Below are 27,104 nucleotides of genomic sequence, written 5' to 3' on the forward strand. Positions count from 1 at the left end.
CACCCAAACATGTGTACAAGAATGCTAATAGCAACGCCATTTGTATTAGCAAAAAATTTGGAAACTAAGCAGATATCCATTAACATTGGGAAATAAATGTAAATTATGGTATAATAGAAGTAAGTTATGGTATAATCATACAATGGGGCATTACATAGAAATGAAAACAATGCAAAGAATCTGCCTGCAATGCAGGAGACCCGTGTTCAGTCCTCAAGTTGGGAAGATCCCCTGGAGAAGGGATGGCAACCCACTGCAGTATTCTTGCCTGGAGAATTCCATGGACAGACCACCGGGTTGCAAAGACTCAGACATGATGAAAATTTATGTATGTATGTTATTCTTCAATAAAAAGTTCTCATATCAAAGAATAAAAAAGGAAGTCTTTTCACCTGGTGAACATAACTGTACCTGAATTGTGTTGCCTGTTTAGCAGCATAACTTGAAATTCTGGGTTACACTTGGAGAATTCTACTTATACCATACTGCTGGCACATAATACTGTTGTCATTAGGTTCCAAATATACATTGCTGCTGCTGCTAAGTTGAGTCAGTCGTGTCCGACTCTGTGCAACCCCATAGACGGCAGCCCAACAGGTCCTCTGTCCCTGGGATTCTCCAGGCAAGAATACTGGAGTGGGTTGCCATTTCCTTCTCCAACGCATGAAAGTGAAAAGTGAAAGTGAAGTCGCTCAGTCATATCCAACTCCTAGCAACCCCATGGACTGCAGCCTACCAGGCCCCTCCGTCCATGGGATTCTCCAGGCAAGAGTACCCAAATATACATTGTCACCCCTCTAATGCTGACCTTTCCCTGAGCAGTGCCAACTGCAGATTCCCTGTGGCCTCTATGATTTCTCCACTTGATTCACCTACCACCTTAAACAGTAACATTCAACTTGTAGGATCACATTGACTGATGGGTCCTGCCCTCAATAGGCTTTCCCAGTGACTCAGCAGTAAAGAATCCACTTGCAATACAGAAGACTCAGGAGAGGTGGGTTCAATCCCTGGGCCAGGAATATCCCCTGGAGGAGGGCATGGCAATCCATTCCAGTATTCTTGCCTGGAAAATCCCATCAACAGAGGAGTCTGGCAGTCTACAGTCCATGGGGTCGCAAAGAGTCAGACACAACTGAAGTGACTGAGTACACACGCACCCTCAACGCCCTCCTCAAAACACATATACAGGGATGTCCCTGGTGGTCCAGAGGCTAAGACTCTGTGCTCCCAAAGCAGAGGACCCAGGTTGGATCCCTGCTCAGGGAACTAGATCCCACACGCTGCAACTACAAGATCCTGCATTACATAACTAAGACTTGGCTCAACCAAAATAAAATAGATAAATATTTAAAAAACATACACAAACACATTTCCTACTTAAACAGGCATTCCTTTTCAACTTCCCCGTTTCTGTAAAGAGCACAACTAGCATTTCATTCTCTTCTCCAAGTTGAAAACTTCAAGGGTTAATGTTGACTCTTTCCTTTCTACCTCATGTCCAATCAATCATCACCAGGATTCATCCTTTGGGTGGTCTCTTCTACTATTCCTTTCTACCCATTCCCATGATGATTACAATGGTTTGACACGTTCTGCTTAGATTATTACAATAACCTTCTTATTAGCCCACTTATCTGCAATCTCTTTCCCTACTCCACTAACCTGTCAGATTAATTTTACAGAAATGTTGTTCCCTTCCCTTCATTCCTTTCTATGAGAATACAAAAGCTTCACATTGTCCATGTGTGTGAACTCAACCCAAACTCCTTCTTCAGACTGGGGTTCAAAATGCTTCATTAACTAGCTCCACTCTCCCTATATAACACATCACCCACAATTCTCTTGCATGCCCTAATCAAGTAAATTTATTTGCCCTCCCTTATATAGGTCCCATATCATCATCATATTATGTCTTTGCTAATATTATTTTCCTTAAATATTATTTAAGTACTCACTCTACTACTATCCCATTCAGTTAAAAGCCACTATTCCAAAAAAAGGTTTCCATGATAAACCATAGATCATAATATAAAGACTTTTTCCTCTCTGAAATTTCTGTAATTTTCCATTCAAAGCAGTAAAAAATAAATATAGATAAAATTTGTTTTCAGCATCCATAATTTCCTCTTTTTATATATTCTTTAGAAATCTTTTAAGAAATTTTCAAATGTATGCAAAAGTAGAGAAAAATATAATGAACTCCTTATACCCCTTACTAAAATTCAGTACCTATCAAGATTTTTGCTACAATCTCTTATCTATCATGCTTTTCCTTTTTATTTGCTGAAGTATTTTAAAGCAAATCTTAGACCTTATGTATTTAACCTACTACTCTTCTGCATGCATCTCTAAAAGTTATAGAAAATTTATTGCATAATCATACTACCATTATCACACTTAATAAAATTAATAATAATTTGTTGCTATTATATAATAACTAGTCCATATTCAAATTTCCCTGGTTATCTCCATCATGTTTTACATTTGGTTTATTTGAATCAGGATCCAAACATCTGTTGTTATATTTAGTAGTTAGCCTCCAAAAACTCTTCTAATCTAGAGCTGTCCCCCTTTCTCACCTTTTCCACCCATTCCACCATTGATTTGTTGCAAAAACAAGATAATTTGTCCTGTAGAATGTCCTACACTCTGCAGTTGTCTATGTTTTCCTTCTTGAGTTATCAACTGATTTGTTCCTGTAGCTCCTATATTTCCTATAAACAGAAGTGGGCTCTAAAGGCTTAATTAGATTCAGCACAATTGCTTCTGATAGATCACTTCACCAGTGGTGCTGTGTACTTCCTATGGGATCACATTTTAGGTTCACAAGGTGTGACTGTCTCACTGTTAGTAATGCTATGATTGACTAAGGAGTTCAGATGGCAACGGCCTATACTTCTATTAAAACATTCCCCTTCAATATTTTATTTTTCATCTACTGATACTCTTTTCCTGAACAAACTATTTTGCTAGAGGATGTAAAGGGTGATTATTCTAACTCTATTATATATTTACAAGCTGGCATTGTAAATGATATAAAGAATGATTTTCTCTAGTTAATGAGGATCATCTGGTTACCTTGAAATACAGGCAATGCAAGACAAATGCTCAATTCTTTGACTATATGCCAATGTATAGAGAATGGAGTTGGTGTCCTCGTTATCTCCAATGGTGCAAAGATAACATTATTTTTAGTTCACTTTTATCTTTTTTTTCCTTTTGCTCTGTAGGGATATCTTTATGAACTCATGAGTTTGTACTGTTAACATACTACATAGGTGTAGTATGTTAACAGACTACAACTGTACACGTGACATTATCAGTGATATGTATCACAAGAAGACCACTCCAGCTGTTGTGTGGAGATGGAACTAGACAGCAATAGGAGTGAATGTAGAGGAAATCTAGAAGGGCACTGAGGTTGTCTGGGCAAGAGATGATATGCTTATTAGAGTGGAGGCAATAGAGATGCAGAGAAAAGAATAATATTTGAGACATATCTAGGAGATAGACTTACCAGGATTTAACTTATTCTATAGGCGTAGGTGGCTGAGCCAGGCGCGCCATAGCGCGGCCGAGAGGAGCCACCCCACATCCGAGGTCAGGGGCAGAAGCTGGGAGGACCCCATGCCGATGGGCGGCGGCCAAGAGGAGTTACCCCACGTCCAGGTCAGGGGCAACGGCGGAGAGTACCAGACTGAGACGGTGCAGGAACGGTCGAGAGGAGCTACCCCGTGTCCGAGGTCAGGGGCAGCGGCCGGGAGGAGCAACCCAGGCCCGAGGCCAGGGGTGGCGACGAGAGGAGTTACCCCGCGTCCGAGGTCAGGGGCGGCGGCCGGGAGGAGATACCCCACGCCCCAAGCCCGAGGCCAAGGGCGGCGGCGGGGAGGAGCAACCCCACGTCCAAGAAGCCAGGGCTGCGCGGGCGGGCGCAGGAGGGCCTAGAGGAGCTATCCCACATTGAAGGTAAGGAAGGGCGGCGGTGAGGAGATACCGCTCGTCCAAGGTAAGGAGCAATGGCTGCGCTTTGCTGGACCAGCCGTGAAGAGATACCCCACGCCCAAGGTAAGAGAAACCCAAGTAAGATGGTAGGTGTTGCAAGAGGACATAAGAGGGCAAACACACTGAAACCATGCTTACAGAAAACTAGTCAATCTAATCACACTAGGACCACAGCCTTGTTTAACTCAATGAAACTAAGCCATGCCCGTGGGGCAACCCAAGATGGGTGGGTCATGGTGGAGAGATTTGACAGAATGTGATCCACTGGAGAAGGGAATGGCAAACCACTTCAGTATTCTTGCCTTGAGAACCCCATGAACAGTATGAAAAGGCAAAATGATAGGATACTGAAAGAGAAACTCCCCAGGTCAGTAGGTGCCCAATATGCTACTGGAGATCAGTGGAGAAATAACTCCAGAAAGAATGAAGGGATGGAGCCAAAGCAAAAACAATACCCAGCTATGGATGTGACTAGTGATAGAAGCAAGGTCCGATGCTGTAAAGAGCAATATTGCATAGGAACCTGGAATGTCAGGTCCATGAATCAAGGCAAACTGGAAGTGGTCAAACAAGAGATGGCAAGAGTGAATGTCGACATTCTAGGAATCAGCGAACTGAAATGGACTGGAATGGGTGAATTTAACTCAGATGACCATTATATCTACTACTGCGGGCAGGAATCCCTCAGAAGAAACGGAGTGGCCATCATGGTCAACAAAAGAGTCCGAAATGCAGTACTTGGATGCAATCTCAAAAACGACAGAATGATCTCTGTTCGTTTCCAAGGCAAATATCACAGTAATCCAAGTCTATGCCCCAACCAGTAACGCTGAAGAAGCTGAAGTTGAATGGTTCTATGAAGACCTACAAGACCTTTTAGAACTAACACCCAAAAAAGATGTCCTTTTCACAATTGGGGACTGGAATGCAAAAGTAGGCAGTCAAGAAACACCTGGAGTAACAGGCAAATGTGGCCTTGGAATACGGAATGAAGCAGGGCAAAGACTAATAGAGTTTTGCCAAGAAAATGCATTGGTCATAACAAACACCCTTTTCCAACAACACAAGAGAAGACTCTACACATGGACATCACCAGATGGTCAACACTGAAATCAGATTGATTATATTCTTTGCAGCCAAAGATGGAGAAGCTCTATACAGTCAGCAAAAACAAGACCAGGAGCTGACTGTGGCTCAGACCATGAACTCCTTATTGCCAAATTCAGACTGAAATTGAAGAAAGTAGGGAAAACCACTAGACCATTCAGGTATGACCTAAATTAAATCCCCTATGATTATACAGTGGAAGTGAGAAATAGATTTAAGGGCCTAGATCTGATAGATAGAGTGCCTGATGATCTATGGAATGAGGTTTGTGACATTGTACAGGAGACAGGGATCAAGACCATTCCCATGGAAAAGAAATGCAAAAAAGCAAAATGGCTGTCTGGGGAGGCCTTACAAATAGCTGTGAAAAGAAGAGAAGCAAAAAGCAAAGGAGAAAAGGAAAGATATAAGCATCTGAATGCAGAGTTCCAAAGAATAGCAAGAAGAGATAAGAAAGCCTTCTTCAGCGACCAATGCAAAGAAATAGAGGAAAACAACAGAATGGGAAAGACTAGGGATCTCTTCAAGAAAATCAGAGATACCAAAGGAACATTTCATGCAAAGATGAGCTCGATAAAGACAGAAATGGTATGGACCTAACAGAAGCAGAAGATATTAAGACGAGGTGGCAAGAATACACAGAAGAACTGTACAAAAAAGATTTTCACGACCCAGATAATCACGATGATGTGATCACTCACCTAGAGCCAGACATCCTGAAATGTGAAGTCAAGTGGGCCTTAGAAAGCATCACTACGAACAAAGCTAGTGGAGGTGATGGAATTCCAGTTGAGCTATTCCAAATCCTGAAAGATGATCCTGTGAAAGTGCTGCAGTCAATATGCCAGCAAATTTGGAAAACTCAGCAGTGGCCACAGGACTGGAAAATGTCAGTTTTCATTCCAATCCCAAAGAAAGGCAATGCCAAAGAATGCTCAAACTATCGCACAATTGCACTCATCTCACACGCTAGTAAAGTAACGCTCAAAAGTCTCCAAGCCAGGCTTCAGCAATATGTGAACCGTGAACTTTCTGATGTTCAAGCCGGTTTTAGAAAGGCACAGGAACCAGAGATCAAATTGCCAACATCCGCTGGATCATGGAAAAAGCAAGAGAGTTTCAGAAAAACATCTATATCTGCTTTATTGACTATGCCAAAGCCTTTGACTGTGTGGCTCACAATAAACTGTGGAAAATTCTTCAAGAGATGGGAATACCAGACCACCTGATCTGCCTCTTGAGAAATTTGTATGCAGGTCAGGAAGCAACAGTTAGAACTGGACATGGAACAACAGACTAGTTCCAAATAGGAAAAGGAGTTCATCAAGGCTGTATATTGTCACCCTGTTTATTTAACTTATATGCAGAGTACATCATGAGAAACGCTGGACTGGAAGAAACACAAACTGGAATCAAGATTGCTGGGAGAAATATAAATAACCTCAGATGTGCAGATGACACCACCCTTATGGCAGAAAGTGAGGAGGAACTAAAAAGCCTCTTGATGAAAGTGAAAGTGGAGAGTGAAAAAGTTGGCTTAAAGCTCAACATTCAGAAAATGAAGATCATGGCATCTGGTCCCACCACTTCATGGGAAATAGATGGGGAAACAGTGGAGACAGTGTCAGACTTTATTTTTCTGGGCTCCAAAATCACTACAGATGGTGACTGCAGCCATGAAATTAAAAGATGCTTACTCCTTGGAAGGAAAGTTATGACCAACCTAGATAGCATAATTCAAAAGCAGAGACATTACTTTGCCAACAAAGGTCCATCTAGTCAAGGTATGGTTTTTCCTGTGGTCATGTATGGATGTGAGAGTTGGACTGTGAAGAAGGCTGAGTGCTGAAGAATTGATGCTTTTGAACTGTGGTGTTGGAGAAGACTCTTGAGAGTCCCTTGGACTGCAAGGAGATCCAACCAGTCCATTCTGAAGGAGATCAGCCCTGGGATCTCTTTGGAAGGAATGATGCTGAAGCTGAAACTCCAGTACTTTGGCCACCTCATGCGAAGAGTTGACTCATTGGAAAAGACTCTGATGCTGGGAGGGATTAGGGGCAAGAGAAGGGGACGACAGAGGATGAGATGGCTGGATGGCATCACTGACTCGATGGACGTGAGTCTCAGTGAACTCTGGGAGTTGGTGATGGACAGGGAGGCCTGGCGTGCTGCGATTCATGGAGTCGCAAAGAGTCGGACACGACTGAGCAACTGATCTGATCTGATGGGAGGGAAACGCTGGACTGGAAGAAACACAAGCTGGAATCAAGATTGCTGGGAGAAATATAAATAACCTCAGATATGCAGATGACACCACCCTTATGGCAGAAAGGGAAGAGGAACTAAAAAGCTTCTTGATCAAAGTGAAAGTGGAGAGTGAAAAAGTTGGCTTAAAGCTCAACATTCAGAAAATGAAGATCACGGCATCTGGTCCCATCACTTCATGGGAAATAGATGGGGAAACAGTGGAAACAGTGTTAGACTTTATTTTTTGGGGCTCCAAAATCACTGCAGATGGTGACTGCAGCCATGAAATTAAAAGACGCTTGCTCCTTGGAAGGAAAGTTATGACCAACCTAGATAGCATATTCAAAAGCAGAGACATTACTTTGCCAACAAAGGTCCATCCAGTCAAGGCTTTGACTTGACTATGGTTTTTCCAGTGGTCATGTATGGATGGGAGAGTTGGACTGTGAAGAAAGCTGAGCGCCAAAGAATTGATGCTTTTGAACTGTGGTGTTAGAGAAGACTCTTGAGAGTCCTTGGACTCTAAGGAGATCCAACCAGTCCATCCTAAAGGAGATCAGTCCTGAGTGTTCATTGGAAGGACTGATCCTAAAGCTGAAACTCCAATACTTTGGCCACCTTATGCGAAGAGTTGACTCACTGGAAAAGACCCTGATGCTGGGAGGGATTAGGGGCAGGAGGAGAAGGGCACGACAGAGGATGAGATGGCTGGATGGTATCACCGACTCAATGGACATGAGTTTGAGTGAACTCCGGGAGTTGGTGATGGATAGGGAGGCCTGGCATGCTGCGATTCGTGGGGTGACAAAGAGTTGGACATGACTGAGCGACTGAATTGAACTGAACTAGTTCAATTTGGTATATATGTGAGAAACCTGGCTAGAGACTGGAAGTTTACTATAAGATCAGGATCTAAAAGGAGATGTCAAGAAGTCATCTGCGCACAGAAAGGATCTGCAGTCTTGGGAATGAACACACTTACCATCCACCAGAGTAGGATCCACAGTATAAAATGAGGAAAAAGTCTAGGACCAAACCTTGAGGAGTTCCAATATTTAAAGATTAAAAGAAGAAGAAGAATCAGAAACTGAGAAGAAACAAAAAAATGTAGGAGGGAAACCCAGAAAATAAGAGAATTTTGAAGCCAAAGGTACACAAAGTGTCTCAAGAAACAGATAACAGTCAACTGTGAGAAAGCTTATCACAGGTCAACAGGAACCCAAAAGTGTCCAGTGGATTTAGCAACAGAGAGGGCATTTGGTTTCAAGGAGTGGTGGGAGCAGAATCCAGACTGAAATGTATTTAGGGTTAAATAGGAGGTGAGAAGTAGAAAAGAAAAAAAAAAAAGTAGGAAAAAGAAGTGATAAATAACTCCCTTGTTTCCTATAGAAGTTATGATATTTGGGGCCATTCAATGGATTCTACAAGTCTCCTCCCCATACACACACAGAAACACATGCCATTCTCAAACTTATATACATGTACTTGTTTTATTTCTTTAATTGGAAGAATCTAGAGAAAAGAGACCTTTCTACTACCTCTGAATTCTCTAAGATATATAGGATGATCCAAGGCTTATTGTAGACAGTGAGTAAATGCTTATGAAATAAAAAAGGAAAATGGTTTATTAAATACCTCTAAACTACTAACCATGAAAAGTTAATGAAAATATGCACAGAAAGAAATCATTCATTTAATTCAACAAACATGTATATAATGTCTACCATATGCTAGGCAATTTGTCAAGGACTCGGATTCACATTGTAATAGAGGAAAGATACAGACCATCAAATAAATAATTTAAATTCCAAAAATACTATGAAAGAAAAATGTTTTATGCTAATTTTACTGTCGACAAGAAATAATACATTAGTAGAATATTTATACATGCATGCTGATGTAAGTTAAAGTTGACAGTAAATATAAAAAATGATCTAGTAAAAAAATGGTTTTTTTTGTTTCCCATAGTTTGCATGCTATTAAGCCAGATAATGAGGAACAAAAATAATAGATTATTATTTCCCCTCATCTTCCATTTATATATTTAAGATTAACGGTGTTCATATATTTGATTTCTGACCTAGATCTTACTGTTACTTATGGCCAAGGGGAGGGGGAAAAAAAGCCACATTTCATGAATGGTTCTGAGATAGAATTACAAAGAATCAATTGCATGAACCTGCCCCTCTTTTATTGAATCCTCTGTAAATTGCATAAAGAACGGAGGCTGTTGAGGAAATGACATATTTCTTTTATACTGTAAAGAAAATCAAATTCAAAACAGTGTCTCTCATTCCAAAAAAGGAGATTTTTATACTGTATCATGGTCCAAAAGTGTGTGATTTATTTCATTATTAAATTTTTGAAAGAAGTATTTTCAATGAGCTACTTATTAATCCTTATACTTCCCTATGACATTTAATTCCTATTTTTGTTAAGTGTATCTCTGGGTTCAAAAAAAAGCTTCAAGTCATCCTTAATCCTGTGTCTCTTTACTGAAATATACTTCTATTTGCAAAAAGGGTGTATAAAGATAAGATAATAAAGACTATTTTTCCTATAAAATATGCAAGAAATAGGTAAAACTATTTGTGTCGGGTCTTGTTTTCTCCTAGAGAACACTACTGCAGCAAATTTGAACAAGTAAAGCAGAGCTGGGGCTGGCAGCCTAGAAAAATCCATGGCTGCCACTGTCACACCACAACCTGCAGCAGCTGTCTCAAGTCCCTCCCTCCCACGCCCAAGCACTGCCTGCCAGCCCAGCAGGAATGAATGGATTCTGCAGAGCACTATAAATGGTGCTGCAGATCCTGAAAATCTCTTGCTAAAAACCAAAAGGAAAAATCATCTGCCCACTTCGGGGGCCACAACAAACTTCTTTACCTCTGAAATTTCATTAGCAACGTCAAATGTACCCAGTCCAGAGTCATATTCTGCATTGTACATCTTTGTTGATAATGGAAGCTTTCTGAGTAGCAAAAGAATGTTACTGCAGTCCACTTCCTTAAGCAAAGCCTTTTGTCCCAAGAGGCAACTGAGCAACCACCAGAGTCTCTAATTGAATAGCAGCTGTATGAGGCTGGCTACAATTCCCACAGTTAGAAGCCCAATCTTAGAGGAGGAGAATTTACTGAATTCACATAAGATTTACATTAAAAAAAAAAAAAATGCAGTTATTGAGGTGACATCTACACAGCTGTCCATGGGAGGAGACAATATTACAAAATGGTCTTCTTTTTTACACTATACAACTCTCTTCCTTTCTAATGTGGTGTCCCAGTAATTTTTCTCTTTCCAGAAGACAGAACAATGCACAATATAACTGCATACACAGGTAGTACTAGCGTCTAAACATAATTCTCTCTCCTTGTATTTTCTCAATTCTATATTAGAAAAGATGATTCATTTTAAGGAAGAATACATGACATAAAATATATTAACATAGACTTCTGGAATATTTCTAGTAGAGTAAGTATGGTATGTTCATTAGATCTGAATTATCTTCATGTTAGAACTATTTGTGTGCTTCCATAGTTAGTATGATTGTTCTTTTCATCTACTGTTTTTGTTTAGCTTTTAGGGAGAGGGTGGCAAAAGAAGGTCTGAAAAAAAATTACTTGAACTTGAGAAACCATTTTGGATGGTTATTGAATAATTTTTTAATTAAAAAAAAAAACACATTTACCCAAGCCATTTTAAGCATCATTCCCATCTTCTCTTCTACTTTATTTTTAAAGCATTAGAGATACTGAATCTTCACCGAATGTGGGTTTAGTACACTTTGAGGGAGAAGCTGAAAGTAATTTTCCATTAAAATATTTCATCTCAAGTTCTGCGATTAAATGTTGGGAGAAAAGTCTTTACATTGATGATTTTAACTGCAGTTTGAGGTTTAAACAATATAAAATCACCCAACTCCAGTTCTCTTTCTCTCCCTCCCCCCACCCCTTCCCAACCCCACCCCGTAATGGATGCTCGGCTGACTGTTTTGCTCGGTCTCTTTGTCTGAAGGATGCAAGCAGTCTATGGATGCTAGGGGAAAAGGGGTGGGGGAGAGATTACCTCATCCCATGTCGCATGCACCAATCACCACTCTTCTGTCGTGGCTCCTCTGGGCAGATTGAGGGGTCTGGACCAACAGGAAAAGGCCCCAGCCCATCCCCATGGTGACCGAGTTGTATATAGGGAGCCGCAGACGCCCATGTGCCGCAGGTTCTCTTACATCGACCGCCTAAGAGTCGCGCTGTAAGAAGTAACAACCTCTTCTCTCCGCCATCTGCTCGGCAGCCGCGAAACAGCAACTATGGTAAGAGTGTCTCCTCCGGCTCTTTGTGACGCTGGGTGGGTTCAGCCTCCCCAGGGTCTCCTTGGAAAATCTTAAAACCTTTGTCCTTTACAACTCGTTTGGGTAAGAGTAGCTTTACACTTTATTTGCGAGGTTTAGCTTTGTCTGCGGCCGGGCTCCCCGCCGCAGTGCGGGGTGCAGGAGCCCCGCCACGACTGAGTCCAGGGCGCGGCTGAGCCGTGAGGGGGAACAAAGGCGGCGACTAGGGAGGTTTTGTTATCCGAGCCCCTGGCAGCCGCATGCAGCAGCCCATCTGTCGGTCACGAAAGGGGCTGGAGCAGGCAGGGCGGTCTTGGCGTCGCCTGCTCGGCCCCTGTGTGCGCACGATAGTCGTGTGACTCGGAGAGGCCTTTCCTCGCGTTGTTCCCCGGGGACAGCGAGAGGCGTCGTCGACCGAAAAGACGTGGGTCGGTGGGTGTAGCTGGGAAGAAGACTCGGGGAGAGAAGGAAAGGGACAAAGCGGAGCCTGAGGTTAGTATTAAAAAAAAAAGGATCCCTCGCCAGTTCGTTGGTGTTTTAGAAAGACACCCATGTATTAACAGGGAAAATGGTTAGTTTCTGTGGCGGCCGGCGTCGAGGCGGCGCAGGGGCGGAGTTGTTTGTTTCTGCTTCTCTGGCCTTGGAGCCGCTGGGCGGGGTTCGTCCTCACTAAGCCTCCTCTGTCAGAAAGACTTTTAACAAGCCTTTCATCTTTGCAGAACCGTAGGCGGTAAAAGGTTTTTCATTCACTGTCAAAACTTAGATTAATTTTTTTTTTTTTTCCCTTGAGGAGCGAAGTCACAATTCACATGACAAGCCCTTTAATGTCTGGTCTGGGGCCGCCCCGCCCTGGCTGACTCCTGTGTGTGTCTGTCTCGATCGCACATTCAGCGAGAGAAAAAGCCGATTTTGTGAGCCAGGGTGCTCTAATGTGGAGGACCCAGGGAAACGCCCTTCCCCGCTCCCCGCCCCGCGCCGCCCAGCCCCCGTTTGTCAGTGACTAGACAATGGACAGACAAAGGAAGTTGTACCGTAAAGGCTACGGAGGGGACACTCTCTACTGAATGTAATGAGTATGAGTATTCTGTGGTGGGTACGAAATTTCAGAATGAAAACATTATTTTGTTGTTTTATATAAATATTTCATTATTCTTTCACTGGGCTTTAAGCTTGGTAGCTTTTCATGTTCTATTTATTTCTAGTTTAGGAACTGTTGTTTTAAAGATACTAATAACTTTTCAGTTTTTTGCAGTGGAGAAGATTCTGGGAAAACTTTTTTAAATAATGAAAATGCTGCAAAGAAGACTTACACTCTTGTGTAGCTGTCTTTTGTTCTAGTGCATCTTCTTTAATTCATTTCAATTTAGGCATATGGTCCCAGGCTGGGTCAGAAGAGGAAAACTGGCAGATAGCACAATGAGATCATGTAGGCAGTTGCTGGAAATAGAGCTTGGTCTGTTAAATAATGTAGCAGATAGTACAGACTGGCACCAGGCACAGCAAATGCAGCAATGCAAGAGACAGTCCTTGTTTAGCTTCTATCCCCTAATACTGATGGATTCTGCAGATAGACTGCAGAAGGGTGTGGCTTCTAGCCTCATCTGCAGTACAATGTCCATATAGAAATACCAAGTCCTATCAGAAAAAATGTTCATCTTTAAAGGTGAAGGAGGCAGTAATAATGATTCCAATTAACTAGTGATTGAATTTAATTCATTTTACAAAAATTTTGTGCTTGACTTTTTTAAATATGAAAAATCTTCTATTCGAGTATGGCTGTTGGAACAATTGGCTTGCACCATGTGCTTAACTGTGCAGCCTTATTATTCAGACCACACCCATCTGCAGCATTTGTAGCAAGTGCTTTTCTTTAACTGTTTCTATTATGTTAGGGATATGACCTTAAATAAATTTGAAGAATACTTGTATATTACTAGAAATTGTTTGGAAATTTATTGAAAATTGAAAATGCTAATATAACTAATTTGACAATTTTTCTCTTTTCCTTCCCACAGCGTGAGTGCATCTCCATCCACGTTGGCCAGGCTGGTGTCCAGATCGGCAATGCCTGCTGGGAGCTCTACTGCCTGGAACACGGCATTCAGCCCGATGGCCAGATGCCAAGTGACAAGACTATTGGGGGAGGAGACGACTCCTTCAACACCTTCTTCAGTGAGACAGGGGCTGGCAAGCATGTGCCCAGGGCAGTGTTTGTAGACCTGGAACCCACAGTCATTGGTGAGTTGACCTCAGTAGCTTCAGTGAGAATCCTGGGGGTCTGGGACAGGAGGTGTGTCCTGTGGGCTCCACTGATAGCCTGGGGTGGAGCAGACTTGTGTGGGTTGTTAATGATGGGTGGCTGCTTCATTTTCCTTTTCCAGATGAGGTTCGCACTGGCACCTACCGCCAGCTCTTCCACCCTGAGCAGCTCATCACAGGCAAAGAAGATGCTGCCAATAACTATGCCCGGGGTCACTACACCATTGGCAAGGAGATCATTGACCTCGTCTTGGACCGAATTCGGAAACTGGTACATTTATTCTCAAGAATAAAGTAAATTAAAAAAAAAAAAGAATAAAGTAAATTAATGAACCTGAGAGATTTGAAATATGCTCTTTTTTTCAAAAACAACTGAAATGCAATAAAGAGTAAAGTTAATTATTCCTTTATAGTTTTTTTAAAGTTCAATTAAAATATGTACTATTTGATGTCATTTGATAAATATTCACGAAGATATTTTTAATAAAGAAATGCTGAGTAGTTTAAGAAAGGTCTACATTTTAAAAGTTTCTGTCAAAATGCAATCTCATTCTTTGGAATTAATGTGAAAAGTGAAAATCTTTACTATGATGACATAACAAAGAGCAATAACTATGTTTTTTCTATTCCTCTTTTTTCAGGCTGACCAGTGCACAGGTCTTCAGGGCTTCTTGGTTTTCCACAGCTTTGGTGGGGGAACTGGTTCTGGGTTCACCTCCCTGCTGATGGAACGCCTCTCAGTTGATTATGGCAAGAAGTCCAAGCTGGAGTTCTCCATTTACCCAGCCCCCCAGGTTTCCACAGCTGTCGTTGAGCCCTACAACTCCATCCTCACCACCCACACCACCCTGGAGCACTCTGATTGTGCCTTCATGGTAGACAATGAGGCCATCTATGACATCTGTCGTAGAAACCTCGACATTGAGCGCCCGACATATACTAACCTGAATAGGCTGATAGGTCAAATTGTGTCCTCCATCACTGCTTCCCTGAGGTTTGATGGCGCCCTGAATGTGGATCTGACAGAGTTCCAGACCAACCTGGTGCCCTATCCCCGCATCCACTTCCCTCTGGCCACATACGCCCCTGTCATCTCTGCTGAGAAAGCCTACCATGAACAGCTTTCTGTAGCAGAGATCACCAATGCTTGCTTTGAGCCAGCCAACCAGATGGTGAAATGTGACCCTCGCCATGGGAAATACATGGCCTGCTGCCTGTTGTACCGTGGTGATGTGGTTCCCAAAGATGTCAATGCTGCCATTGCCACCATCAAGACCAAGCGTACCATCCAGTTTGTGGACTGGTGCCCCACTGGCTTCAAGGTTGGCATTAACTACCAGCCTCCCACTGTGGTACCTGGTGGCGACCTGGCCAAAGTACAGCGAGCTGTGTGCATGCTAAGCAACACCACAGCCATCGCTGAGGCCTGGGCTCGCCTGGACCACAAATTTGACCTGATGTATGCCAAGCGTGCCTTTGTTCACTGGTACGTGGGTGAGGGCATGGAGGAAGGAGAGTTTTCTGAGGCCCGTGAGGACATGGCTGCCCTTGAGAAGGATTATGAGGAGGTTGGTGTGGATTCTGTGGAAGGAGAAGGAGAGGAAGAAGGAGAGGAATACTAAAGTTAAAATGTCACAAAGGTGCTGCTTTTACAGGGAAGCTTATTCTGTTTCAAATATTGAAAAGTTGTGGTCTGATCAGTTAATTTGTATGTTGCAGTGTATACGCTCATATACAATTACTGACCTATGCTTTAAAACATGATGCTTTGTTACAGACCCAAGCTATCCGTTTCTCCGATGGGTTTGAATAAAGTATTCCCTGTCTTAAATGAGCTCAGTCTTGTGTTTTCTATTCAGGTGTCCAGAAATTTTTCATGTATTCAGTACATTGAGAAGAAAGAATAACTATTGACTGTAGTCTATACATATTTTACACAGCAACTTGCTTTTTAATTTTAAATTGTCCTAGTATATTACAAAATATAAAATACATATCTAAAAATTATCATTAGATGTAAATCAACTGTACTTCAACTTTAAAAGCTGATTTTTTAAAAAGGTGAAGAATACCATTAGATAACATCCATGCTACTCTTAAGTTTTGACAAGCATTAATAGTTAAATTCCTAGTTCTTTGAGAATTTATATCTAATGCACAACTAAAATCTGGTTGACTGCTGAGTCTCATGCAACTCAACAGATAAAATAGTGACTACTCCAAATGCATCGTGGGGCTTATAAGCCGATTTTCCTGTGCCTCATCTCCTTGGCAAGTGTCTCGTGCCATCACACTTTCTCTGCCCTGGGTTCTAAAAAGATGTCTGTTCTCTCCAAGCAGTTTCCTACTATACTAGACCTCGTTCTTTACTTTCTTCTCTCCAAACTTATTTTCAGCTGAATATCACATCGGAACAGCCTGATACATTTATTCACTCTATTATATACCTGAACTTTAACTCTCAGAGGATTTTCTTATTTTAATATGAGCCAATAACTTCAAAAGACAGAATTCTAATAGTGTAATTGTAGGCGACAACCAACATGGTGAAAGAAAGTTTTGGACTAAGGACTTCAGCAACAGAGGTCAGCTGCCAGTCCAACTGACGAAAAGGCTAAGAACCCAGGAACAGCAAGTTGTCTTGTGCCATCGTGTTACCTTGTTCTGGGATAATACCCAGTGACGATGAAATGATTTTCTGGTATTAACTACCTATTTAATCTATTTTTTTCTTTGGCACTGCAAACTAAAGGGTGAATTGTATTGTAGTGCTATAATCAGTTTAATGTAAGTTAATAGAAATAAAAATAGATCAACTAATTTGAAAGTCAATTCAGTATTCCTTAGCAGTTTTTTTTTTGTTTTTTTTTAATATTTATCTGGCTGTGCTGGGTTTTAGTTGTGAGATCTCCGGTCTTCGATGTGGATGTGGGATCTTTAATTGCATGGGGGATCTTTAGTGGATTCATAGTTGGAGCATGTGGGATCTAGTTCCCTCATCAGGGATCGAACCCTGGGTTCCCTGTATTGCAAGCGCAGAGTCTTAGCTACTGGACCAAGAGGGGACTTCTGCTCAGCAGTTTTAACTAAAGCTAATGGAAACAGATCTGATGCACAAAAGTAAAAGGTTTTGCTCATTCAGATAAAAAACTAGTGTGGAAATGAGATCAAATGTCAGCGTTTAATTTACATTCCCAGCATATAGCAAAATATGATACATGGTAGATGTACAATGGTCATTCGCTAGAAGAGTAAAGTGTAAGATAAAATAGGAACAAATACAAAAATCATTGAGTTAAAAAAACAAATATTGGTACTTTCCTGGTGGCACAGTGAATAAGAATCCACCTGTTAATGCAGGGAACACAGGTTTGAGCCCAGGAGGATCCCACATGCCACGGAGCAACTAAGCCTGTGTGCCACAACTGCTGAGCTGGAGCTCTAGAGCCAGAGAGCTGCAACTACTGAAGCCCACTTGCCTAGAGACGGTGATCTACAACAAGAGAAGCCACTGCAATGAGAAGCCACACGAAGAGTAGCTCCCACTCACTACAACTAGAGAAAGCCCAAATGCAGCAATGAAAACCCAGCACAGCCAAAAATAATTTTTTTTAAAGCAAATATTGTCTCATTCCACTTATGAGATAACTAGAATGGTCAAATTCATAGAGACAGAAAATAGAATAGGAGTTCCCAGGGCATGGGGGGAGCATATAATGGGAAGTTATTGTTTAAAGGATACACTATTTCATCTGGTTTGAAATGATGAACAGTGGTGATGGCTGCACAACAATGTGAATGTACTTAATGCTACAACTTCAACTGGACATTTAAAATAGGTTAAAATGTAAGCAACAGGGATATATTGTATAGCACAGAGAAACATAGCCATTATTTCATAATAACTTTTATTTTTAGTGAAGTGTAGTTGAATGCCAAAGAATTGATGACTTCAAACTGTGGTGCTGGAGGACTCCTCAAAGTCCCTTGGACAGCAAGGATATCAAACCAGTCAATCCTAAGGGAGATCAACCCTGAATATTCACTAGAAGGACTGATGCTGAAGCTGAAGCTCCAGTATTTTGGTCATCTGATGTGAATAGATGACTCATTGGAAAAGTCCCCGATGCTGGGAAAGATTAAAGGCAGAAGGAGAAGAGGGCATCAGAGAAAAAGATGGCTGGACGGCATCACCCGATGCTATGAATATGAAAACTCTGAGAGATGGTGAGGGACAGGGAGGCCTGGCATGCTGCAGTCCATGGGGTCACAAAGAGTCAGACATGGCTGGGCAACTGAACAACAAAAACAACATAGTTGATATAATATTTTATAATAACTTTATTATTTTATTTTTTATAATAACTTTAAATGAAGTATAATCTATAAAAATATTGAATCTCTACATTGTACACCTAAAACTTCTATAATATTGTAAATCACCTATATTTCAGGATTTTTAAAAGGTTAAAATAGTACATTTAATGTTTGTAATATCTCACCATGATTAAACAAACAAACAAACAATGGAAGCATAAACCAAAACAAATTTTTTAAATTACCTGTGAGGGAAAGGAATATGGTCTAGCCAGTCTTCTTTGAATGTATTTGTTGTATCATTTGACTGTAGAAACATGTAACTGTATTATGTATTATACAAATGAATTAAATCAAGGTGGAAAAAATATCTGCCAATCAAAAGCAAAATGAAACAAATCAATCTAACCAAGTATGAAGTTGGTGGCTTATTTACAAACTGGAGGATTATTTCAAGTGACTTTAAATCACAGTATTTTGGGATTCGCTGGTAGTTCAGTAGTTAGAAGTCCATGTTCTCACTGCTAAGGGCCCAGCATTTAATCCCTGGTTTGGGGGAACTAAAATCCCACACACTGCAGGGGGTGGCCAGAAAAAAGAAATAATTTGATTGTATATCCATTGTAAGTATATAGTCTAAGGAAGAAAAGGAACTCCAAAACAAAATCTGCTTTCAGTAATCATATTTCTATTAACTATTGATATTGTTATTTAGAAAGTATTATATACCAGAATAAATTAAATAATTCATTAGTATTATTAATAAACAAAAATCTTCAGTTCAGTTCAGTTGCTGAGTTGTGTCTGACTCTTTGTGACCCCATGAATTGCAGTATGTCAGGCCTCCCTGTCCATCACCAACTCCCAGAGTATACCCAAACTTATGTCCATTGAGTCGGTGATGCCATCCAGCCATCTCATCCTCTGTCGTCCCCTTCTCCTCCTGCCCCCAATCCCTCCCAGCATCAGGGTCTTTTCCAATGAATCAACTTTTCGCATAAGGTGGCAAAGTATTGGAGTTTCAGCTTCAGCATCAGTCCTTCCAATGAACACCCAAGACTGGTCTCCTTTAGGATGGACTGGTTGGATCTCCTTGCAGTCCAAGGGACTCTCAAGAGTCTTCTCCAACACCACAGTTCAAAAGCATCAATTCTTCGGCGCTCAGCTTTCTTCACAGTCCAACTCTCACATCCATACATGACCACTGGAAAAACCATAGCCTTGACTAGATGGACCTTTGTTGGCAAAGTAATGTCTCTGCTTTTTAATATGCTATTTAGGTTGGTCATAACTTTCCTTCCAAGGAGTAAGTGTCTTTTAATTTCATGGCTGCAGTCACCAACTGCAGTGATTTTGGACCCCCCAAAAAAACAAAGTCTGACACTCTTTCCACTGTTTCCCCATCTATTTCCCATGAAGTGATGGGACCAGATGCCATGATCTTCGTTTTCTGAATGTTGAGCTTTAAGCCAACTTTTCCACTCTCCTCTTTTACTTTCATCAAGAGGCTTTTTAGTTTCTCTTCGCTTTCTGCCATAAGGATGGTGTCATCTGCATATCTGAGGTTATTGATATTTTTCCCGGCAATCCTGATTACAGCTTGTGCTTCTTCCAGCCCAGCTTTTCTCATGATGTACTCTGTATATAAGTTAAATAAGCCAGGTGACAATATACAGCCTTGACGTACTCCTTTTCCTATTTGGAACCAGTCTGTTGTTCCATGTCCAGTCCTAACTGTTGCTTCCTGACTTGAATATAGGTTTCTCAAGAGGCAGGTCAGGTGGTCTGGTATTCCCATCTCTCTCAGAATTTTCCACAGTTTATTGTGAGCCACACAGTCAAAGGCTTTGGCATAGTCAATACAGCAGAAATAGATGTTTTTCTGGAACTCTTTTGCTTTTTCCATAATCCAGTGGATGTTGGCAATTTGATCTCTGGTTCCTCTGCGTTTTCTAAAACCAGCTTGAACATCTGGAAGTTCACGGTTCACGTATTGCTGAAGCCTGGCTTGGAGAATTTTGAGCGTTACTTTACTAGCGTGTGAGATGAGTGCAATTGTGTGGTAGTTTGAGCATTCGTTGGCATTGCCTTTCTTTGGGATTGGAATGAAAACTGACATTTTCCAGTCCTGTGGCCACTGCTGAGTTTTCCAAATTTGCTGGCATATTGACTGCAGCACTTTCATAGAATCATCTTTCAGGATTTGAAATAGCTCAACTGGAATTCCATCACCTCCACTAGCTTTGTTCGTAGTGATGCTTTCTAAGGCCCACTTGACTTCACGTTCCAGGATGTCTGGCTCTAGGTCAGTGATCACACCTTCGTGATTATCTGGGTCGTGAAGATCTTTTTTGTACAGTTCTTCTGTGTATTCTTGCCACCTCTTCTTAATATCTTCTGCTTCTGTTAGGTCCATACCATTTCTGTCCTTTATTGAACCCATCTTTGCATGAAATGTTCCCTTGGTATCTCTAATTTTCTTGAAGAGATCTCTAGTCTTTCCCATTCTGTTGTTTTCCTCTATTTCTTTGCATTGATCGCTGAGGAAGACTTCTTATCTCTCCTTGCTATTATTTGGAACTCTGCATTCAGATGCTTATATCTTTCCTTTTCTCCTTTGCTTTTTGCTTCTCTTCTTTTCACAGCTATTTGTAAGCCCTCCTCAGACAGCCATTTTGCTTTTTTGCATTTCTTTTCCATGGGGATGGTCTTGATCCCTGTCTCCTGTACAATGTCACAAACCTCCGTCCGAGGTCAGGGGCGGTGGCCGATAGGAGCAACTGCACGTCCAAGGAGTAGCAGCTGCGTGGGCGCAGGAGGGCTGAGAGGAGCTACTCCACATTCAAGGTCAGGAGGGGCGACTCATCCAAGGTAAGGAGCAGCAGCTTCGCTTTGCTGGAGCAGCCATGAAGAGATACCCCCACGTCCAAGGTAAGAGAAACCCAAGTAAGATGGTAGGTGTTGTGAGAGGGCATCAGAGGGCAGACACACTGAAACCATAATCACAGAAAACTAGCCAATCTGATCACACGGACCACAGCCTTATCTAACTCAGTGAAACTAACCCATGCCATATGGGGCCACCCAAGACGGACGGGTCATGGTGGAGAGGTCTATAGAATGTGGTCCACTGGAGAAGGGAATGGCAAACCACTTCAGTATTCTTGCCTTGAGAACCCCATGAACAGTATGAAAAGGCAAAATGATAGGATACTGAAAGCGGAACTCCCCAGGTCGGTAAGTGCCCAATATGCTACTGGAGATCAGTGGAGAAATAACATCAGAAAAAATGAAGGGATTGAGCCATAGCAAAAACAATACCCAGTTGTGGATGTGACTGGTGACAGAAGCAAGGTCTGATGCTGTAAAGAGCAATATTGCATAGGAACCTGGAATGTCAGGTCCATGAATCAAGGCAAGTGGTCAAACAGGAGATGGCAAGAGTGAACGTCGACATTCTAGGAATCAGCGAACTAAAACGGACTGGAATGGGTGAATTTAACTCATATGACTATTATATCTACTACTGTGGGCAGGAATCCCTTAGAAGAAATGTAATGGCCATCATGGTCAACAAAAGAGTTCGAAATGCAGTACTTGGATGTGATCTCAAAAACGACAGAATGATCTCTGTTCATTTCCAAGGCAAACCATTCAATATGACAGTAATCCAAGTCTATGCCCCGACCAGTAGTGCTGAAGAAGCTGAAGCTGAACAGTTCTATGAAGACTTACAAGACCTTTTAGAACTAACACCCAAAAAAGATGTCCTTTTCATTATAGGGGACTGGAATGCAAAAGTAGGCAGTCAAGAAACACCTGGAGTAACAGGCAAATGTGGCCTTGGAGTACAGAATGAAGCAGGGCAAAGGCTAATAGAGTTTTGCCAAGAGAACACACTGGTCATAGCAAACACCCTCTTCCAACAACACAAGAGAAGACTTTACACATGGACATCACCAGATGGTCAACACCAAAATCAGATTGATTATATTCTTTGCAGCCAAAGATGGAGAAGCTCTATACAGTCAGCAAAAACAAGACTGGGAGCTGACTGTGGCTCAGATCATGAACTCCTTATTGCCAAATTCAGAATTAAATTGAAGAAAGTAGGGAAAACCACTAGACCATTCAGGTATGACCTAAACCAAGCAAAAATCTTAAAAGTTATTATAATTATATGACATATGTTCAAGAAAGTAGAGATACAGAAAAAACTTCTGGAGATGAAAAATATATCTGAGATTTCAAAAAAAATAGTAAATGGGATAAACAGAGAACTTACACCGTGGCCCAATGGTTAGGATTCTGTGCTTCACTGCAAGAGGCAGGGGTGGGGGAATGAAGATCCCACATACTACACAGTGTGACCAAAAACAAAAAGCTGAACAGTAGATTAGACACCACAGAAGAAAAGGTCAATGAATTGAAGATATAACAATAAAAAGTATCCAAAATGAAACAACAACAAAAACAGAGGGAAAAAAATGAACAAATATATGGATGTTAATTAGCAGGAGCACACTGAAAGATGACTAAGCATTTTTAAACAGTTTGTAAACCGTCAAGAAAGAGATTTTAAACCTTTTGCTTTTATATTTTCTCAATTACAAACTACTTTTAACATAAACTGCAATGCTATAAATACATTTAAAATAAATTTTATAAATTTATAAGGAAATACTTTTAATATTAGAATTTAAATAACTTTAAAACACTTTATTTTTATATACTATTTATTTTAATTAATTTTCTTTTTTTTTTTTTGCCATGAGGATTGTGGACTCTTAGTTCCCCAACCAGGGATTGAACCCCCAGAGAACTCTCAGTTTTACTTTATTTTTAATTGTGGTAAAACACACATAGAATAAAATTTACTATCTTAACCATTTTTTAAGTATATAGTTCAGTAGTGTAAAGTGCATTCACAGTTATGCAATCAATCTCTTGAATTCTTTTCATCTTGCAAAACTAAAATTCCATACCCATTAAACAATTCCCAGTCCACCCTCCCCCAGCCTCTGGCAACCACTGTATAAGGAAAGAACAAATCTGGACCATACTGGACCTGTTTCTTTTACTTTAACCTTTGTATTCTACTGCTGCTGCTGCTGCTAAGTCGCTTCAGTCGTGTCCGACTCTGTGCGACCCCATAGACGGCAGCCCACCAGGCTCCCCTGTCCCTGGGATTCTCCAGGCAAGAACACTGGAGTGGGTTGCCATTTCCTTCTTCAATGCGTGAAAGTGAAAAGTGAAAGTGAAGTCGCTCAGTCTTGTCCGACTCTTCTCGACCCCATGGACTGTAGCCTATCAGGCTCCTCCGTCCATGGGATTTTCCAGGCAAGAGTACTGGAGTGGGGTGCCATTGCCTTCTCCTTTTGTATTCTACTACTTTTGCTATAAGTTAAAAATGTCATGGGAATTCCCTGGCTGTCCAGTGATTAGGACTCTGCTTTCATTGCTGAGGGCACAGGTTCAATCCCTGGTCAGGAAACTAAGATCCCACAAACTGTGCCATGTGGCAAATAAACAATGTTACCTATATCCTGAAATAGACACAATATTTCATCCTCTAGGCTCTGACTTTTAAAGATATAAATCTTTTCTATTCATATAGAGATAAAAAGTTTCAGAACAAAATATACAAATAGCTCATACAGCTCAATGACAAAAAACAAACTAACCCAACTGGGCCTGCAGGGCCCATAAGAGTCTGCAGGGTCTTGAGCACCTCCCCTGCTGACAACCTGGGGTCTGGAAGTGGAGTGGGAGTCTGAGCTGCCTCTCAGGCTCCAGGTGGCCCCTGGGGAGATTCGTCCCGCTGTGAGCCCAGGCTGGCAGCAAGGCAGCCCAGGCTGCCCAAGGCTGGCAGCCCTCACCCCAATCCACTGCCATTGCAATAGCAGCCCAACCCTTTGGGTCTGGAAACTGGGGCAAAAGGTGGGAGGTCCACACCTGTGGTCCCCAGTGGGGACTCTGATTCATGCTCCCTACTCAGGATGCAGTGCCCAGGCTTCCTCCTCCTTGCCCTCCTCACTCTGCTGGTGCTCACTTCAGAGGTGGCCAAAAAGAAAGACAAAGTAAAGATGGAAGGCCCAGGGAGCGAGTGCATGGAGTGGACCTGGAGGCCCTGCAACCTCAGCATCAAAGACTGTGGTGTCAGTTGCTGCCAGGGCACCTATAGGGTCCAGACTCTGTGCATCTGGTGCCAGGTGCCCATATGTACTGGAAGAAGGAAGGAGGAGTTTGAAGCCTACTGCAAGTACAAGTTTGAGACCTTGTGGGGGGATGTGATGGGGGCATGGACACTAGAGCCCGCCACCCTGAAGGAGGCACAGTACAATGCTGAGTGCCATTAGACCATCCATGTGACCAAGTCCTGCACTCCCAAGACCAAAGCCAAGGCCAAAGCCAAGAAAGTGAAGGGAAAGGGCTAGCAGCCAGGCTTGGATGCAAAAGAGCCCCTGGATTTACTGGGAGCCCCAGCCCACACCCTCCCTCCACAGGCCCAAGATGATACCCATCAGCACCTTTTGCCTCCTAGTAAGCTTTATCAATCATGCCCTGCTTCATCCCTTCACTCACTCACACCCACCCCAAGTGTCCAAAGTGGGGAAGGACAAGGGATTCTGGGCAGCTTGCACATCCCCCAAAGGGATCTGATTTCCCTGGACCCACTTCTCTTTCCTTAGTGATGCCATTACTAAGAATTAAATAAAGTAAGGGTCCTCCCCCCATCCCCCACCAATGAAAACTTTTCTCTTAATTAAAAAAAAAACAACAACAAAGTGTTAGTTGCTCAGTCGTGTCCAACTCTTTGGGACCCCATGGACTGTAGCCTGCTAGGCTCCTCTGTCTAAGCAGAGGACCTAAATAGACGTTTCTCCAAAGAAGACATATAGATGGTCAATAGGCATTTGAAAAGATGCTCAACATCTCTATTAGAGAAATGCAAATCAAAACTACAATGAAGGAACTTCCCTGGTGGTTCAGTGGTTAAGAATCTGCCTGCCAATGCAGGGGACATGGGTTGGATTCAATTCCTGGTCTAGGAATATTTCACATACACAGGGCAACTGAGCCTGAGTGCCACAACTCCTGAAGCCTGTGTGCTCTAGAGCCCATGCTCTGCAACAAGACAAGCCACCGAAAGGAGAAACCTGAACACCACAGTTAGAGAGTAGTCCCTGCTTGCTGCTTACTAGAGAAAGGCCACATACAGCAATGAAGACCCACTGCAGCCAAAAATACATTTTAAAAAATTAAAAAAACCAACAACCTACAATGAGGTACCACACCACACCAGTCAGAATGGCCATCATTAAAAAGGCTACAAATAACAAATGCTGGAGAGAGTATGGCAGAAAGGGAACCCTCCTACACTGTTGGTGGGAATGTAAATTGGTGCAGCCACTATGGAAAGCAGTATGGAGGTGAGTTTGAGCAAAATCCGGAAGATAGTGAAGGACAGGGAAGCCTTCATAGTGCAGCCACTATGGAAAGCAGGATGGACAAGAGTTTGAGCCAAATCTGGGAGACAGTTAAGGACAGGAAGCCTAGCGTGCTGCAGTCCACTGGGGTCACAAAGACACGACTTAGTGACGGAACCACGACAACACTGGAGGTTCCTTAAAAAATTAAAAGTAGAGTTGCCATACAATCCAGCAATCCCACTCCTGAGCATATATCCAGAGAAAATTCTAATTTGAAAAGACGCATGCACCCCAATGTTCAAAGTTGCATTATTTGCGCTAGCCAAGACATGGTGTGTTGACTCATGGACTACAGCCCACCAGGCTCCTTTGTCCATGGAATTCTCCAGGCAAGAATATTGGAGTGGGTTGCCATTCCCCTCTCAAAGGGATCTTCCTGACCCAGGGATTGAACCTGGGTCTCCTGAATTGCAGGCAGATTCTTTACCATCTGAGCCACCAGGAAGGTCCAAGCTTCTGAAGCCCGAGACATGGAAGCAGGCTAAATGCCCATCAACAGATGAATGGATAAAGAAAACGTAGTGTATATATGGAATACTGCTCAGCATCCCCTCAAAATGAAATAGTGCCATTAGCAGTAACATGGATGGACCTAGAGATTATCATACTAAGTGACGTAAGTCAGAAAGAGAAAAACAAGGGAATTCCCAGGTGATCCAGTGGTTAGGACCCAGCACTTTCAATGCCAAGGGCCTGAATTCAATCTCTGGTCAGGGAACTAAGATCCCACATGGTGTGGCCAAATATTAAAAATAAAAAAATTGAGACTTCCCTGGTAGTCCAGTGGTAATGAATCTGCCTGCCAATGAAGGGAACCATGGGTTCAATCCCTGGTCTGGGAAGATTCCACAAGCCATGCGGCATCTAAGCCTACTGCCACAACTACTGAGCCTGAGTTCTAGAGCCAACAAGCCGCAACTACTGACAAAACATAGAGACAGAAGGTAGCACAAACTGTGTTACTGTCTAAGCTTGTACTGCTTGCCACACCCCAGGTCAATAAATCAAGAGACAAGTTGTTGGGGCAAGGAATAGTGACTTTATTCAGAAAGCCAGCAGACTGAAAAGATAGTGGGCTACTGTCCCGAAGACCCACTTTCTCCAAGTTGTAATTCAAGCTTCTTCTGAAAGACAGGGGGTGTGGTTGGTCACTGCAAACTTCTTGGTGGCAGAATCCTTTGTTCTTGCAACTGTCCACATAGGTCTGGTTACAGTTTTCCTATAAACCTCTGACAAGGCAAATGTTATTTTGTTTATCCATTCATCCCTTGATGAACATTAGGGTTTTCAATATCTTTTGGCTATTGTGAATAATGCTGTCATGAACTTGGATATATAAACATCTCTTTCAG

The 27,104-nt window shown here is 42.1% G+C and overlaps 1 protein-coding gene, 1 long non-coding RNA gene and 1 pseudogene across 2 annotated transcripts in view; 2 read left to right on the top strand and 1 right to left on the bottom strand.

Annotated features, from left to right (window-relative positions):
- LOC109559141 (uncharacterized) overlaps positions 1-11,545 on the bottom strand; it is a 38,544-nt gene extending 26,999 nt beyond the window's left edge. The window contains exon 1 of the long non-coding RNA XR_011566571.1: positions 11,422-11,545. This is a non-coding gene — a long non-coding RNA (uncharacterized lncRNA). The remainder of the gene's footprint in view (positions 1-11,421) is intronic.
- On the top strand, positions 11,438-15,776 carry LOC109559138 (tubulin alpha-1A chain). Its single transcript, XM_019960657.2, has 4 exons — positions 11,438-11,665; positions 13,699-13,921; positions 14,065-14,213; positions 14,584-15,776. Exons 1-4 carry the CDS (start codon positions 11,663-11,665, stop codon positions 15,562-15,564), a joined length of 1,356 nt encoding a protein of 451 aa, XP_019816216.1. The 5' UTR covers positions 11,438-11,662; the 3' UTR covers positions 15,565-15,776.
- An 8,482-nt stretch (positions 15,777-24,258) lies between these two features.
- On the top strand, positions 24,259-24,618 carry LOC109558696 (midkine pseudogene; annotated as a pseudogene).
- The last annotated feature ends 2,486 nt before the right edge of the window (positions 24,619-27,104 follow it).

Source organism: Bos indicus, chromosome 5 (assembly GCF_029378745.1).
Source record: "Bos indicus isolate NIAB-ARS_2022 breed Sahiwal x Tharparkar chromosome 5, NIAB-ARS_B.indTharparkar_mat_pri_1.0, whole genome shotgun sequence".
Taxonomy (NCBI): domain Eukaryota; kingdom Metazoa; phylum Chordata; class Mammalia; order Artiodactyla; family Bovidae; genus Bos; species Bos indicus.

Excerpts from the sequence above, each read along its gene's own strand:
- LOC109559138 (XM_019960657.2), top strand. Across the intron at positions 13,922-14,064 it reads CCTGGAACCCACAGTCATTG|ATGAGGTTCGCACTGGCACC; the intron begins GTGAGTTGACCT and ends TTCCTTTTCCAG. Across the intron at positions 14,214-14,583 it reads TGGACCGAATTCGGAAACTG|GCTGACCAGTGCACAGGTCT; the intron begins GTACATTTATTC and ends CTCTTTTTTCAG.